The sequence below is a fragment of the Pseudophryne corroboree genome, chromosome 3, assembly GCF_028390025.1.
Source record: "Pseudophryne corroboree isolate aPseCor3 chromosome 3, aPseCor3.hap2, whole genome shotgun sequence".
NCBI classification, from domain to species: Eukaryota; Metazoa; Chordata; class Amphibia; order Anura; family Myobatrachidae; genus Pseudophryne; species Pseudophryne corroboree.
In genome coordinates this window covers 703595051-703613662 of record NC_086446.1, presented here as the reverse complement: position 1 = coordinate 703613662, position 18612 = coordinate 703595051, and the positions used below count along the sequence as shown (strand labels likewise).

The following is an 18612-nucleotide window of genomic DNA, read 5'->3' as shown; positions in this document are numbered from 1 at the left end:
AATTGCATACCATAATGAGATATCATGGCGATGGGACCTAAGTCTAAGCACAGAATGCATTTATGTTTCATATACACCTTATACACACAGCCTGAAGGTAATTTAATACAATATTTTTAATATTGTATGAAATGACTATCACATATATTACATACAACTTTAAAAATGCATGTTTATATGTGCTGGCCTGCTCCCCCCTGCTGTCTTTGGTCAGTGCTGCAGCCTAGGGGCAGCCGCAGCCGCTGGTTACAACTTAGCAGATTTAACAGGACTGTTGCATGACAATGAGCTGCACATTCAATGCATATAAACTTCTTACTTTTATATTATTTTCCATTTTTTGTAGCCAGAGGGTGTACCAAAAGAAGATACACAGAGCGCTATGATATGTGGGAAAGGTAAGTTCAAAATATTTTCACTTCTTAATCAATACTGATTTGCAAAGTTTGCAACGTCAATATTAATTAAATTTTTTTAACTAACAAATTATTATAGAAATAGGTATGTAAAAGGTTTATTTGTATTGTTTATTATACAGTAATAAGTATTACTATAAATACACAATGAGAAAAACCCAGCAGCTCCTGTTTAGGGCAGTGGTAATACAATACAACACAACAGATAAGTTAGCACACACAAGCCAGGACATAAGAAATTATATACATTGTATCTCTCCTCTAACCTTTATACACAGGCTCTGAGATAATGGAACACATCTCTCCTTGGCTCCCAAGCCGTGTGGTGGAAGGTTCTTCTCGTGCTTATTTCTCTGTAATTGGTGAGTTGATTAGATCTTCTTAACCACTCAACTGACTAAGAAATTGTCATTTTTTTATGGCTGATTTAGGTTAAGAATATATATTTAAAAACATATCCAACAGGACTTTGTTTAAAAAAATAAAATGTTTTCATAAACATTGAATCAAACATTGATAACTGATATAGCAGACCATCGATAATTGGACTATTGTGGCTTTATATATTCCTGGAGACAGCTAATCTATTCAGTTATGGAGTGGTGGGTGCCACTGGGCTGCCTGATCAGCAGCGATTGGCTGCATAGCACCCACAGGGGGAGGGAACCAGGAAGCAGAGGGGCCAGGCAGTCCTCTGACATTGGCAGCTGTTGGAAGATTATCTATTAGCAGCTGCCCAGTTGTCGTATCTGACTGATCACATCAGATGTGACCATGTCCGGGAAAGAAGCTTAGTGTGGTCACATCTGCCAGGCAAGGCAGGTGATTAATGTGGAGAATAAGCAATGGGTGTAAATGTCTTTTTCTCACTCATCAACACTATGGGATTGATTCAGAGTTGCACACAAAGTGGCTGTCCGGGCAGGCAGTCACAGGAGCCAGATTTACCACTTTATGCTGGTGCCAGAAATTATTGTGAAGAATCTTTTCTACGGAAAAAGCTTGAAAATGAGATCTAGTAGGTCTGTTGTGTCAGATTATTCCTAGTGTGCTGATTTTTTACTCTTGTTACTGAGTGATGCTGGCACCACAATATGGGGGAGTGCACATATTTTGTAACCTGCATACAAACATGTTTCCGATGTTCTGTACTATACATGATTCTGTTTTTTTTTTTAAATCACTTTCTTATAGGGGATACCATGGGCACAGCAATGCAGAATCTGGGGAGCCTCCTTCAGTTGCCATATGGATGTGGGGAGCAGAATATGGTCCTTTTCACCCCCAATATCTACATTTTGGAGTATCTCAATAAAACTAATCAGCTGACCCCAGAGATCAAATCAAAGGCCCTGAGCTACCTGACCACTGGTAAAGCTATACAGCTTATTACACTTGAATTGTACTTTGCTATCTTCAGAGCATCACACACACAAAGTCTTCTCTGTCAGTCTGCTGTGTGTCAGTGCTATAATATCACTCACCTAGAATGCTATATGCTGTAACTGCAGAACACCAAACTCATACTGTACGTACTGTACCTACTTTTTGCCTCTCCCTCTGGAGGGGATGTCCAGGGTACCAGTGTGGCTGATATAAAGAAGCAATTTACATTATCATGGCCCTACTAAACCATGCTGATATTCAGAGCAATTTACACCCACACCCACTCCAGCCCACTTCTGAGCAGTAGGATTTCATAGGAATCGGGGTAGTATTTAAATAAATTCACACCAATTCCACCTATATGCATTTTTCCATCATATTTTTCACTTAAAGATGTCTTAAGACATTTATTAAATCTTTACATAGAAGTACATTTATGGGATCTCTTCCTTGTTAACCCAAACATATGTGAGCACCGGATCCTTATAAATAGGATAAATGGTGTATGCGTGCCCCTCCCCAGAATACTGTTATTGAGGGTTTAGTAAGGCCCTTAACAGTGGAAAACCTCTTTAACCTCTCCATTTATTCATTACTTTAAAAAAAAAAAATACCAGAGGGAGCCCTGTGATAATAACGCTATCTTGAGACAGCTTATCAACAGTCCCTCGCTCCATTCTCTCAGGAGCCGGCACCTGTGATCAGCCATGTGTGTGTCTAACTACAGTCTGATAACCCTAAAGAAAAATAAAAAGTTTTTTTTTTCAAATTTTACTTAAAGGCTACCTAGTGCCGTGATCGATGTCCCGGTGAGCTCCTCAGTGCCTCCGGTCATCTGATCACCAGCTTCCTGCACTGGGACCCTGGACATCTGATGTCTGCTGTGAACCGACATCTCAGTTTATAACGGACATCAGATCAGAGATGGAAGCCGGCGATCAGATGACTGGAGTCAGAGGAGCGTACCGGCTCTGAACACCGGGTAAATGCAAGGGGGGTTACTTGGCAGCGGTGAGAGGTCACTTGGGGACACTATCTATTGAAGTGAATGCGGTCACACTGTTTTGTGGCAGTTCCCATGCTCTGAACAATCAGAAAAAAATTGTGATGTTTTGCAGCTTGCACCCTATTACATTTACCTTAGCCAGTAATGTGTAGGCGAGCGGTACTATACATATAAATATTGGGTGGCACTTGATATACCGGCTGTTGTGATCCTGGCACTCACCGTACCGACGCCGGAATACCAACCTCTGGTATACCGACAAGTATTCTCCCTCATGGGGTGTCCACGACACCCCTGGAGGGAGAATAAATAGCGCTGCGCGTGTAGCGTGCCCTCAGCATGGTGAGCGCATCGAGCCCGCAAGGGGCTCTTTTGTGCTCACCCTGCTGCCGGCATTCTGGTGGTCGGGATCCCAGTGGCAGTATGCTGGGCGCCGGGATTCCAAGCGCCGGGGAAACATATCACACCCATAAATATTGGCAGATTAACAAGACTGAGATATTACTTTCCTTCTGAGCGTTAGATGCTTTGTTTACAGGATATCAGAAACAACTGACTTACAAGCATGCTGATGGATCTTACAGTGCATTTGGACCACAGTTTGGAGAAGGGAATACCTGGTATGTGTTGGGAATGATGTGTGTGCAGATATTGTTTGCAGAAATACACAGTAGGCAGACACCAGCAAACCACTCAAGCTATGAACAGACCAGTTACTTAAACAGTAGTGTTGAATTATTGAATTATGACAGGTACAGCCGTACTCACTGTTGCATACACACGGATTCTCATGGATTGAAGATTCAGCATTGTGGGGTTCTATACAGATCACTAGCCAGTGAGTGTATGCTACTTGCAGGTAGTAGTGCAAGATTATGGAACAGCCTAATGCAAGTAATCAATCATAGGGTTCTCACTGGAGCTAAATGGGAGACTTGTGTCTCCATCACTGTACTAAAGAAAGTATCTACAAGATGATTGCATTCACCTGCACAGTAATACATCAGATTGGAGAACAGACCTCCTTGGGTCCTAGTCAGGGGTGTACCAAGGGTGGCTCCAGTGGAACGCGAGCTCTGGGCACCGGAAAAAGTTAGACGAGGCACTGCCACCTGCCCCCTCCATCCACCCTCTATACCACAGGCTGCTGTACAGGCAGCCGCATTTCAGGAGGAGGAGAAACAGAAAGGCACACACAGACTCAGAGACTAGGTAGGGAACAGGGCAGGCAAGAGGTGTCAGGAGGAGACACTGACAGCCAGCACATGCCGGAGCTCTGCCGGCCTCTTCATATGTCTCACTGTCTGCTTGTAGCTGTGCAATAGGGTTACTTCTGTCCTTCTACACCACTCTCTATCCTGTCGACTGCAGCACCTCTCTCTGTCCCAGTTCTGCTGCAGCACCTCTCTCTTTATTAGGAGCTGTAGAGTAACATGTATAAGTGGATCTGCTGTGGCATAATGTGTATAAGCGGCTCTACTGTGCTGTAATGTGTATAAAAGGCTCTATTGTGGCATAACATGTATAAGCAGCTCTACTTTGTTGCATAACATGTATAAGCAGCTCTACTTTGTTGCATAACATGTATAAGGGGCTTTACTGTGTACATAAAGTGTATAAGGGGTACTACTGTGTGGTGTAATGTGAATAACGGACACTACTGTGGTGTTATGTGCAGTGTAATCTGAATTGGTACTATTCTGTGACCATGCCCCTTCCCCATGAAGCCACAACCCTATATTTTTGTTACGCACCTTCGGTGTGCACTGTCCCTATTTTATACATGTGGGGCGCCCAAAGGAAACTTTCACAAGGTCCACAACTGGCCCTGTCACCAATTTAAGATTTTCTTATATTTTTTCTTTTCAAATGTAACATGCACCCAATTCAGTACAGGAGAGGGGGCGCCGAAACAAACACTTGCTCCAGGCACCATGGCACCTAGCTACACCTCTAGTCCTATGCACCATGGGGATATAATGCAGAGGCACATTGCTTTCTAACAGTATGAACATAACAGGGGTTGGAGGGAACAAGTGCGAGGAGCTGAATAATTGTGTAGAATATACAGAAATGTTTTATGGTCCACTGAGTGAAAATTAAATGAACTAAGAGTCCCAAGAAAGGGCCTGTGGTTTTAATACACTAGAACTTGATCCAATTATTTTACCTATATTTTGGTTTATATGGATCTGTATGAATTAACCACTTATCACAATGTACAGCAGTTATAGAAAACCTAACGTAAGTCATTATTACTGTGTGATTACTGGTGGCTACCCAAAGTCTCACTTTTAAATGTAGACAGTGTTAAAATAAGGTGTCGTTTGTTATAACATTAAGGTGAATAATAATATATGGCAGGTAATAAAACATGTTCTGCCAGTGATTACAACTGTGTCCACTGGATCTGTCACCTACACAGAATGTAGGTTGTAGATCTAAGCAATATTAAGTCTAATAATTCAGGTAGAATATTCAGATGTCCATTAAAATTGCTTTCCCTACTGCGTGTTTGGGATGGGATAAATATATAAGTGTGTTGTTTTGCTCATAGTGACATATACATCTGTGCAGCAGATCAATGTTGGTGATAAACATTATTCTGGACTGTCCCCACAGGCTGACATCGTTTGTCATGAAGTCCTTTGCCCGGGCTAAATCTCACATCTACATTGATCCTACACATGTCTCAGCTTCTCTTCTGTGGCTTTCAAATAGTCAGAAACAAAATGGCTGCTTCCAAAATGTTGGCAGACTATTCAATAATGCTATGAAGGTAAGAAAGATCATTGTGAATGGGGTGGGGCGCACTGATCAACCAGGGATACTAGGAAACTCTAATGAAAGGCTACTCCATCCTTTCAGAAAAATTACCAGAAACTAGTAACTTGTGCATGCACAGACCATTGTCCACGCATTTTAAGTGCTGGTTCCGAAACCCAGAAGTGACTGCATTGCATATGAATATGCGTCTGAGAAAGCTGTGCAATGGTGCTTTAAGCACATTATTGGGGAACCCGTCCAGTTTTGGAAAAAAGGCACTTGCTTTCCATCCTAAACCCGTTATGTGGGGCTTTAATCTGTAGCTCTTAACTATCTGGGGTGCCCGAGGTATGTGACCACATCAGTTAAATAAAATCTTACATACTCTGCACTCAGCTAATTATACTCCAAAATGTATTTCATTTAAAATTAGGGGGTATGGTTGTTCCAAAATATTGCAGTAATTTGTTAAGCTAATCAGCTACATCAGCCAGTCCCTACACTGACTCTGGCTCTACATCCTTTACCAGGTACCACACACATTTTATATATATATATATATATATATATATATATATCATCATATCATGTATGGCTGCATATTATATCAGTGCTGTATCTCCCCTTTTTCTGGTTTTAGAGGTTGTGCATTTTAGGATCTCACTCATACCTTTACTGTTTTCCAATAGGGGGAAGTGGACAATGAAATCACATTGGCTGCATATATTACTGTTGCTTTACTGGAATACCCACTGCCTGTCACGGTATGTGTTTAAAATAGAGATGAGCGCCTGAAATTTTTCGGGTTTTGTGTTTTGGTTTTGGGTTCGGTTCCGCGGCCGTGTTTTGGGTTCGAACGCGTTTTGGCAAAACCTCACCGAATTTTTTTTGTCGGATTCGGGTGTGTTTTGGATTCGGGTGTTTTTTTCAAAAAACCCTAAAAAACAGCTTAAATCATAGAATTTGGGGGTCATTTTGATCCCAAAGTATTATTAACCTCAAAAACCATAATTTCCACTCATTTTCAGTCTATTCTGAATACCTCACACCTCACAATATTATTTTTAGTCCTAAAATTTGCACCGAGGTCGCTGTGTGAGTAAGATAAGCGACCCTAGTGGCCGACACAAACACCGGGCCCATCTAGGAGTGGCACTGCAGTGTCACGCAGGATGTCCCTTCCAAAAAACCCTCCCCAAACAGCACATGACGCAAAGAAAAAAAGAGGCGCAATGAGGTAGCTGTGTGAGTAAGATTAGCGACCCTAGTGGCCGACACAAACACCGGGCCCATCTAGGAGTGGCACTGCAGTGTCACGCAGGATGGCCCTTCCAAAAAACCCTCCCCAAACAGCACATGACGCAAAGAAAAAAAGAGGCGCAATGAGGTAGCTGTGTGAGTAAGATTAGCGACCCTAGTGGCCGACACAAACACCGGGCCCATCTAGGAGTGGCACTGCAGTGTCACGCAGGATGTCCCTTCCAAAAAAACCTCCCCAAACAGCACATGACGCAAAGAAAAAAAGAGGCGCAATGAGGTAGCTGTGTGAGTAAGATTAGCGACCCTAGTGGCCGACACAAACACCGGGCCCATCTAGGAGTGGCACTGCAGTGTCACGCAGGATGTCCCTTCCAAAAAACCCTCCCCAAACAGCACATGACGCAAAGAAAAAAAGAGGCGCAATGAGGTAGCTGACTGTGTGAGTAAGATTAGCGACCCTAGTGGCCGACACAAACACCGGGCCCATTTAGGAGTGGCACTGCAGTGTCACGCAGGATGTCCCTTCCAAAAAACCCTCCCCAATCAGCACATGATGCAAAGAAAAAGAAAAGAAAAAAGAGGTGCAAGATGGAATTGTCCTTGGGCCCTCCCACCCACCCTTATGTTGTATAAACAAAACAGGACATGCACACTTTAACCAACCCATCATTTCAGTGACAGGGTCTGCCACACGACTGTGACTGATATGACGGGTTGGTTTGGACCCCCCCCCAAAAAAGAAGCAATTAATCTCTCCTTGCACAAACTGGCTCTACAGAGGCAAGATGTCCACCTCATCATCACCCTCCGATATATCACCGTGTACATCCCCCTCCTCACAGATTATCAATTCGTCCCCACTGGAATCCACTATCTCAGCTCCCTGTGTACTTTGTGGAGGCAATTGCTGCTGGTCAATGTCTCCGCGGAGGAATTGATTATAATTCATTTTAATGAACATCATCTTCTCCACATTTTCTGGATGTAACCTCGTACGCCGATTGCTGACAAGGTGAGCGGCGGCACTAAACACTCTTTCGGAGTACACACTTGTGGGAGGGCAACTTAGGTAGAATAAAGCCAGTTTGTGCAAGGGCCTCCAAATTGCCTCTTTTTCCTGCCAGTATAAGTACGGACTGTGTGACGTGCCTACTTGGATGCGGTCACTCATATAATCCTCCACCATTCTATCAATGTTGAGAGAATCATATGCAGTGACAGTAGACGACATGTCCGTAATCGTTGTCAGGTCCTTCAGTCCGGACCAGATGTCAGCATCAGCAGTCGCTCCAGACTGCCCTGCATCACCGCCAGCGGGTGGGCTCGGAATTCTGAGCCTTTTCCTCGCACCCCCAGTTGCGGGAGAATGTGAAGGAGGAGATGTTGACAGGTCGCGTTCCGCTTGACTTGACAATTTTGTCACCAGCAGGTCTTTCAACCCCAGCAGACTTGTGTCTGCCGGAAAGAGAGATCCAAGGTAGGCTTTAAATCTAGGATCGAGCACGGTGGCCAAAATGTAGTGCTCTGATTTCAACAGATTGACCACCCGTGAATCCTTGTTAAGCGAATTAAGGGCTCCATCCACAAGTCCCACATGCCTAGCGGAATCGCTCCGTGTTAGCTCCTCCTTCAATGTCTCCAGCTTCTTCTGCAAAAGCCTGATGAGGGGAATGACCTGACTCAGGCTGGCAGTGTCTGAACTGACTTCACGTGTGGCAAGTTCAAAGGGCATCAGAACCTTGCACAACGTTGAAATCATTCTCCACTGCGCTTGAGACAGGTGCATTCCACCTACTATATCGTGCTCAATTGTATAGGCTTGAATGGCCTTTTGCTGCTCCTCCAACCTCTGAAGCATATATAGGGTTGAATTCCACCTCGTTACCACTTCTTGCTTCAGATGATGGCAGGGCAGGTTCAGGCGTTTTTGGTGTTGCTCCAGTCTTCTGTACGTGGTGCCTGTACGCCGAAAGTGTCCCGCAATTCTTCTGGCCACCGACAGCATCTCTTGCACGCCCCTGTCGTTTTTTAAAAAATTCTGCACCACCAAATTCAAGGTATGTGCAAAACATGGGACGTGCTGGAATTTGCCCATATTTAATGCACACACAATATTGCTGGCGTTGTCCGATGCCACAAATCCACAGGAGAGTCCAATTGGGGTAAGCCATTCCGCGATGATCTTCCTCAGTTGCCGTAAGAGGTTTTCAGCTGTGTGCGTATTCTGGAAACCGGTGATACAAAGCGTAGCCTGCCTAGGAAAGAGTTGGCGTTTGCGAGATGCTGCTACTGGTGCCGCCGCTGCTGTTCTTGCGGCGGGAGTCCATACATCTACCCAGTGGGCTGTCACAGTCATATAGTCCTGACCCTGCCCTGCTCCACTTGTCCACATGTCCGTGGTTAAGTGGACATTGGGTACAGCTGCATTTTTTAGGACACTGGTGACTCTTTTTCTGAGGTCTGTGTACATTTTTGGTATCGCCTGCCTAGAGAAATGGAACCTAGATGGTATTTGGTACCGGGGACACAGTACCTCCAACAAGTCTCTAGTTGGCTCTGCAGTAATGATGGATACCGGAACCACGTTTCTCACCACCCAGGATGCCAAGGCCTCAGTTATCCGCTTTGCAGTAGGATGACTGCTGTGATATTTCATCTTCCTCGCAAAGGACTGTTGAACAGTCAATTGCTTACTGGAAGTAGTACAAGTGGGCTTACGACTTCCCCTCTGGGATGACCATCGACTCCCAGCGGCAACAACAGCAGCGCCAGCAGCAGTAGGCATTACACGCAAGGATGCATCGGAGGAATCCCAGGCAGGAGAGGACTCGTCAGAATTGCCAGTGACATGGCCTGCAGGACTATTGGCATTCCTGGGGAAGGAGGAAATTGACACTGAGGGAGTTGGTGGGGTGGTTTGCGTGAGCTTGGTTACAAGAGGAAGGGATTTACTGGTCAGTGGACTGCTTCCGCTGTCACCCAAAGTTTTTGAACTTGTCACTGACTTATTATGAATGCGCTGCAGGTGACGTATAAGGGAGGATGTTCCGAGGTGGTTAACGTCCTTACCCCTACTTATTACAGCTTGACAAAGGGAACACACGGCTTGACACCTGTTGTCCGCATTTCTGGTGAAATACCTCCACACCGAAGAGCTGATTTTTTTGGTATTTTCACCTGGCATGTCAACGGCCATATTCCTCCCACGGACAACAGGTGTCTCCCCGGGTGCCTGACTTAAACAAACCACCTCACCATCAGAATCCTCCTGGTCAATTTCCTCCCCAGCGCCAGCAACACCCATATCCTCCTCATCCTGGTGTACTTCAACACTGACATCTTCAATCTGACTATCAGGAACTGGACTGCGGGTGCTCCTTCCAGCACTTGCAGGGGGCGTGCAAATGGTGGAAGGCGCATGCTCTTCACGTCCAGTGTTGGGAAGGTCAGGCATCGCAACCGACACAATTGGACTCTCCTTGTGGATTTGGGATTTCGAAGAATGCACAGTTCTTTGCTGTGCTGCTTTTGCCAGCTTGAGTCTTTTCATTTTTCTAGCGAGAGGCTGAGTGCTTCCATCCTCATGTGAAGCTGAACCACTAGCCATGAACATAGGCCAGGGCCTCAGCCGTTCCTTGCCACTCCGTGTCGTAAATGGCATATTGGCAAGTTTACGCTTCTCCTCCGACAATTTTATTTTAGGTTTTGGAGTCCTTTTTTTTCTGATATTTGGTGTTTTGGATTTGACATGCTCTGTACTATGACATTGGGCATCGGCCTTGGCAGACGACGTTGCTGGCATTTCATCGTCTCGGCCATGACTAGTGGCAGCAGCTTCAGCACGAGGTGGAAGTGGATCTTGATCTTTCCCTAATTTTGGAACCTCAACATTTTTGTTCTCCATATTTTAATAGGCACAACTAAAAGGCACCTCAGGTAAACAATGGAGATGGATACTAGTATACAATTATGGACTGCCTGCCGAGTGCAGACACAGAGGTAGCCACAGCCGTGAACTACCGTACTGTACTGTGTCTGCTGCTAATATAGACTGGTTGATAAAGAGATGTCTATGTAACTATGTATGTATAAAGAAGAAAGAAAAAAAACCACGGTTAGGTGGTATACAATTATGGACGGACTGCCTGCCGAGTGCAGACACAGAGGTAGCCACAGCCGTGAACTACCGTACTGTACTGTGTCTGCTGCTAATATAGACTGGTTGATAAAGAGATGTCTATGTAACTATGTATGTATAAAGAAGAAAGAAAAAAAAACCACGGTTAGGTGGTATACAATTATGGACGGACTGCCTGCCGAGTGCAGACACAGAGGTAGCCACAGCCGTGAACTACCGTACTGTACTGTGTCTGCTGCTAATATAGACTGGTTGATAAAGAGATGTCGTAGTAGTATGTATGTATAAAGAAGAAAAAAAAAACCACGGTTAGGTGGTATACAATTATGGACGGACTGCCTGCCGAGTGCAGACACAGAGGTAGCCACAGCCGTGAACTACCGTACTGTGTCTGCTGCGACTGGATGATAAATGATATAAAAAATATATATATATATCACTACTGCAGCCGGACAGGTATATATTATATATTATATAATGACGGACCTGCTGGACACTGTCTGTCAGCAGAATGAGTTTTATTTTTATAGAATAAAAAAAACAACAACACACAAGTGAAGTCACACGACGAGTGTTTAACTTTTTCAGGCAATCACAATATAAGTATACTACTAGCTATACTGGTGGTCAGTGTGGTCAGGTCACTGGTCAGTCACACTGGCAGTGGCACTCCAGCAGCAAAAGTGTGCACTGTTTAATTTTAATATAATATTATGTACTCCTGGCTCCTGCTATAACCTATAACTGGCACTGCAGTGCTCCCCAGTCTCCCCCACAATTATAAGCTGTGTGAGCTGAGCAGTCAGACAGATATATAATATATATAGATGATGCAGCACACTGGGCTGAGCCTGAGCAGTGCACACAGATATGGTATGTGACTGAGTCACTGTGTGTATCGCTTTTTTCAGGCAGAGAACGGATATATTAAATAAACTGCACTGTCTGGTGGTCACTCACTATATAATATTATGTACTCCTGGCTCCTGCTATAACCTATAACTGGCACTGCAGTGCTCCCCAGTCTCCCCCACAATTATAAGCTGTGTGAGCTGAGCAGTCAGACAGATATATAATATATATAGATGATGCAGCACACTGGGCTGAGCCTGAGCAGTGCACACAGATATGGTATGTGACTGAGTCACTGTGTGTATCGCTTTTTTCAGGCAGAGAACGGATATATTAAATAAACTGCACTGTCTGGTGGTCACTCACTATATAATATTATGTACTCCTGGCTCCTGCTATAACCTATAACTGGCACTGCAGTGCTCCCCAGTCTCCCCCACAATTATAAGCTGTGTGAGCTGAGCAGTCAGACAGATATATAATATATATAGATGATGCAGCACACTGGGCTGAGCCTGAGCAGTGCACACAGATATGGTATGTGACTGAGTCACTGTGTGTATCGCTTTTTTCAGGCAGAGAACGGATATATTAAATAAACTGCACTGTCTGGTGGTCACTCACTAGTAAACTCTCTGCACTCTCTACACTTCTACAGTACTCCTCCTAGTCCTAAGCTCCAGTAAATCTCTCTCTCTTATAATCTAAATGGAGAGGACGCCAGCCACGTCCTCTCACTATCAATCTCAATGCACGTGTGAAAATGGCGGCGACGCGCGGCTCCTTATATAGAATCCGAGTCTCGCGAGAATCCGACAGCGTCATGATGACGTTCGGGCGCGCTCAGGTTAACCGAGTAAGGCGGGAGGATCCGAGTCTGCTCGGACCCGTGAAAAAAACCATGAAGTTCGGGCGGGTTCGGATTCAGAGAAACCGAACCCGCTCATCTCTAGTTTAAAACTCTTTATTTTCACACCTGCTTTATTAATGTTGCGTTAGAAGAAAGGTCAATTAATTCATTAGTACTGCTCATACATGAAGAACCACGTATCCCCCCCCCCCCCCCACGCAAGGGGAAAGAGGCTTCAGTCACACACTGATGCAGAACATTAAGGAAAAGTACAGTAAATAGACTGTGACAGAATAACTGACCCTAACCATGCACTTGTCCTATGTCATGCCAGACCTGAGTGAGACAAGCGCAAGACTGACAGAGCAATTATTTTATTTTTAAATATTACATGTTGAGTATATTTACCTTTTTATACAGAAAAGAAAACAGGTAAGGAAATGTTAAATCGCTCATGTAACAAGTGCCGGAGAAATGACATAAACGTCTAAGAATCACTTTTTTGTCTGAGCCACTCTCTGACTGGCCAAAGGCACTGTTATCATCTGTTAAGTCACCCATTGGTTTTATTATTCCATCTAATTAACATAACTTAACTTATATAAATAATGATATGGACGCAGATATTTGGTATAAAGTGTCACATCAGAATTTATTGATCAAATTGAATAATTGTTATACAGATGGAGCCTCGCTCATCTAGGCTTCTCTGCTGCACCTAGGTGCACCAAGGCTTATTAGCATAAACCTTTCATCTATTGTTCTCAGATGCAATACACTACAGAGAACAATACAGCAGGGGATTAAGTCCGACTGGCCTCACTCAGTTAATCCTATGAAAGGGATAGATGTGGAGGGCTCCATCTGTATATTCGCATCCAGCAATCGCTTCATTCATTCCTTTAGGAATTAATGGAGCGATTGCTCATTGCGCGCCATGCAGAATGCTGTGATGCAACATCCTTAGTTGCAGTAAAATGAGCATGGCTACAACTGTACCTGGCCACAAGCCAATAACAATATTTAAATAAATGGGGTGGATCCCACCATAGTGCAAACCGGATTGGACAGTACCATTCCCCCTTAATTGGCCCAGCATTGGCCCCTCCCTGAGATGGAGACTAGATCTTCCCCTGAGGTAGTGACTAATTTGCCTCTCTCAAAGAGGAAATACTACCCAAGCACTTTTCCACCACCATAGGCTGCTGAGGAACACTTCTTTCTGCCAGGCTGCGCCTTCAATGTTAGAAAAAGAACACACAGAAATTTTACATTCCAACGAATATAAAAAAGATACGAACTGTAGTAAGTCGGCTGGGGGTGGAAAAATAAAAAAAAAACTGGTAAGAGGAAAATGGATCTATTGATATGGATTGCTAAACCCCGACCCCTAACAAACTAGATAGGCTACCTGAATTAACTGACACCAAACAAACTACAACTCTGTGTATATATTAACCCTAACCAAACTCAACAAACTTATTACATAAAAAATGGGTGCTTATATATCCTCAAATTTACAGTAAATTAGAATTCCAATATTCATAACAGCTGTCAGAATAAAATACCTACTCCGTGTGCCACCCTAAAACACATTAATTTCATTAGGACAGCTTGTTTGCAACAAAAAAACCCAGAAAAAAGGGCTGCAGAAAAATCCCCTATGTGACAATCTCTTGAGATTGCATAGTCCTTTTTATGCACAAAGCAGTTGTATAATTGAAATCATTCTCTTCGCAGGACATAGTAGTGCGAAATGCATTGTTCTGTTTGGAGAGTGCAATGGATGGTGAGAACAGCGTCTACACACAAGCTTTAATGGCTTATGCTTTTACTCTTGCTGGAAGAATGGAACTACGTTCTCGCCTCCTTCAGTCCCTGGATAAACAGGCCATTAAGGAAGGTGAGAGAACGCAATACAGTATCACATAATACAGAGAATGTTACAGTGTTTTAACTTCCTCCATAAACTGGAGTCACTAATTCAAATTAAGGAATCTACAGTCAAACTCATAACAAGCAATAAATAACAGCAAAAAAAAGTAACTAAATATAAATTGTTATAATAAACCTGTCACCCCATTCATAATATAAACATATAATATAGAAATATCTGTAAATGATGCCATGTTTGTAGTATTGTATACTCTAATGAGGGGCTGCTATGGAGTACTTTGTAAGAGCCACAGGGAATGCCGAACCGGACCGTCTCCCTGCAGCGACCTGTGCGTTTCCCTATGCCCTATGTATGACACACAGCAGACGGTGCAGAAGATATACAGCCCTCTCCTGACCCACAACTGCTGCACTCAGGCAGAGAGAATGGGAGCAGCATTGCCGATACGGTCCAAACTCTGGACCGGTTCCCTACAGCAACTTTTGCCACTGTGGAGCTCTCTGTGCATGTCCTTGTGTATGTAACATCTGTCCCACAGCAAACGGTGCAGGGATACGTTCTCAGAGAGCTCCAAATTGGCTGAGGTCACTGTAGTAGCTCGTCTGGTCCACCATTCTGGGGTCTGGATTCTTCTGGCTTTTACCTAATCCCAAAGGGAAGTCCTCCATGGATCTTTAGATTTTAATGAAGCTGCCCATAACACAGCTCTGTTGAGCAGATCAGCCTCCAGAGGAGGAGAGAGTGTGAGTGGCGGTGACATCACCAAATGGGAGACATGAACAGTTGAGCTGTCCAGAAGTGCTGGTGCTGAATCTGGTTGCTTCATTTAGTGCTGCGTTACAGAAGGTAGTGAGAAGTTAGCCTAAAGCAGGGATTCCTCACAAATAATGCCACCGATTGATGTACAGTATCTCACTGATTAATGCAAGTGGAGCACTGTTATTGAGGCACTAAGTTATCTATGAGTTGCATAGGATTGCTTTAGAGAACTGTAATATATCCAATAGTGAGAGGAGGATACTGTTGAATAGGGGTTTTCCTGTAATACGCATTATATGAAGTAATTCACCTTTTTTCTGGCTATACTAAAGACTTCTTCCACCAAAAACAGCAAGGACTACTCTATAGAGGACAACAAAAATGAAAGGATTGGCATTTATATTCATATAGTCAGGGCTGGCTCTACCATTACACAGCTGTCTAGGGGGAATGGGGGGACGAGGCAGCTCTGTGTCTGCTTATCACAAAATGAAGTATTCCTCCTTGTTAAAATTAATGTAGATGGCGGATGCTGAAATTCTATGAACTTCTAAGATGCTATCTCCACACCTTCACCTGAGGGGCTGAAAAGTGGGTAACGATGTGTGGTTTAGGGGTGCAGCAGGCTGACATTTTTCCTAGGGTATCGAGAAACCTTGCGCTGGCCCTGCATATAGCTATGCACAGTCCATATAATTTGTTATTAAGCAGGGGCATAACCAGAAACTGTGGGCCCCCACAGCAACAAATTGAATTGGCCCCTACTCCAATGCTTCTTGAGAGACACCTCTCTGCAGCAATTATTAATTTTATACACATGATAGTGCCCTAGTTCATTTTCTGAACCATAGTAGTACCCTAGTTAACATTATGCCCCATCAAAGTACCCTAGTTTATTTTATGAACCATTATAGTTCCCTAGTTTATGTGATGTCACATTGTAGGGCTGCAGGTACAAATGCTATGGGGCCTTGCCCTCCCCCTGCACCCAGATGTTCTACCTGCTAGCTAGCTACACACTGACCTTACCAGAGACTTGTGCCCTGTGGCTTCTTCTGCATGCACATCTGCTGTCAGTGTTACTGCTGGCACAGTTTTCCTGTTCTCAGGAAGACTGAGGGTGGAGGCATGGCCTTACTTATCCCGACTCCTCCCAGCATCAGTGAGGACGGTGAGACACAGAGTTAGTTGGCCGGGGCACTGACAGACAGCAGATGTGTCTACAGCAACAGCACACTCTTTATAGCAGAGAAGCCACGGGGCACAGGAGGTGAGTGACCATCTGCACAGAGTGTGGTGGTATGGGGGGAGCGGAGGGCAGGTGAATAGGGTTGCAGTGTCCTTTGTTTGTGCCATTGAGGCGGTGTGATGAAAAGCTTGCTATGGGGCCCCATTAGCCATAGCTACACCCCTGACAGGAGATAAACACTGGGCTTAATTAAGATGTGGTTGCAAAGCGGCTATTGTATACAAAGAGAGGCCTCACATGCCTAATGGGAAATTGGCCACTGGTGTGTACCTAGCTTTAGAAATGTAACAAGTGAATATTTATGAAAAAGGTGCTGGAAGAAACGTTGCCAACCAATAAATATAATGCTTCATGCTGTGAGGAGCAACAGAATTATAACAATGGGAGAAACGCTTGTTTTCATTGTTTATAAGTACATGTCTGATTTTATGATATTTTTCATGCTGTAGCCCAAATATTAGTGCAGTATCTAAGTATAATAGAGTCCAGTGGTGGATAGCCATTCCCTGAAATTACCAGGCACTGTTACAGTCAGGGGCGTAGCCAGAACTTTGTGGGCCCCATAGCAACATTTTAAAGGGCCCCCGTCCCAATGCTTCTAGAGAGACACTTCTCTGCAGCAGTTGTTAATTTGATGCACTATAATAGGGCCCTAGCTCATTATCTGAACCATAGTAGAGCCTTATTTAATGTTATGCCCATAGCAGTGCTCTAGTTTCTTTTATGAATCACAGTAGTGCTTAAGTTCACCCTATGTTACATTTCAGAGCTGCCAGTACACATTATGCTGCACAGTACTCCCAATTCACATTGGGGGTAATTCCAAGTTGATCGCAGCAGGAATTTTGTTAGCAGTTGGGCAAAACCATGTGCACTGCAGGGGAGGCAGATATAACATGTGCAGAGAGAGTTAGATTTGGGTGTGGTGTGTTCAATCTGCAATCTAATTTGCAGTGTAAAAATAAAGCAGCCAGTATTTACCCTGCACAGAAACAAAATAACCCACCCAAATCTAACTCTTTCTGCACGTTATATCTGCCTCCCCTGCAGTGCACATGGTTTTGCCCAACTGCTAACAAAATTCCTGCTGCGATCAACTTGGCATTACCCCCATTATGATATATAGTGCTCCCCATTCATATTGTGCCTCATTACAGTGCCTCGGTTAAAATTATATAACATTAAAATGCCCTCCAGTTCATTTTTATATTGCAGGCCCCAAGGAAAAAGTTTGAAAGGACCCCTACATACCACTCAATGGAGAAAAAATATAACACATGTAACTTTGACAGGGAAGGTGGGTCCCTCTCAGCTCTGGGCCCCATAGCAGCTGCACGGCCTGCACCTATGGTAGCTACGCCCTTGGTTACAGTAGTAGTAGGCAGAGACAACTTCAGTATGCAGACTTGTCACTAGCAGTACTTGGATGAAACAAGTACAGCACTGCAGGCAAAATGAGATGTGTTAGAGAATTCAGGGACAGGATGTAGCATTAATAAAGACTACAGCTTAAGGCATGTTACACAGTAAGGTAGACAATCCAGAGGTGAGCGCTAGTGCGTATTTTGTTGTAGCCACTCCTGTGTTTTTATTGTAATGCCACAGCTGACACCCGTCCTATTGAGACTCCCACCGTCTGCCGATGTGCATACAAAGGGGCACTACTGGCGCACCAATGGCCAAGCCAGTGAACATTACACCTGCCAGATGGCAGGCACAAAATGTGTAGCTGAACATGGCCCCACTATGTGTCTGGTTGTCAGCCCCACAATTATCACCCAGAAATGGCCATTAATATTGCATTTTCAATCTGCGGCCCTCTGTGTGGTATCCTTCGGAGCGTATGTGCAGTGCGGCCCATGCATGTGCAAAGGGAAATCATTGGCCACTTGTGCCCAAAGGCTGGCCTGCATCCACCCCCTAATAAAGCAGCAGCAGTGATTAGGGTCAAGCTGCTTGTGGTCACAGTCAAACCGTATAAATGGATAAGACATAAGTATCATCATAGGCGTGCGCAGCTAATTGTATTAGGG

At 44.3% G+C, this 18612-nt stretch overlaps 1 protein-coding gene across 1 annotated transcript in view; it reads left to right on the top strand.

Moving 5' to 3' along the window:
* LOC135057408 (alpha-2-macroglobulin-like) overlaps nt 1-18612 on the top strand; it is a 315880-nt gene that overhangs the window by 274063 nt on the left and 23205 nt on the right. Inside the window, exons 23-29 of the mRNA XM_063963298.1 lie at nt 347-398; nt 695-778; nt 1611-1787; nt 3347-3428; nt 5431-5587; nt 6264-6338; nt 14415-14577. Of these exons, the coding sequence (XP_063819368.1) occupies nt 347-398; nt 695-778; nt 1611-1787; nt 3347-3428; nt 5431-5587; nt 6264-6338; nt 14415-14577 (790 nt within the window). The remainder of the gene's footprint in view (nt 1-346; nt 399-694; nt 779-1610; nt 1788-3346; nt 3429-5430; nt 5588-6263; nt 6339-14414; nt 14578-18612) is intronic.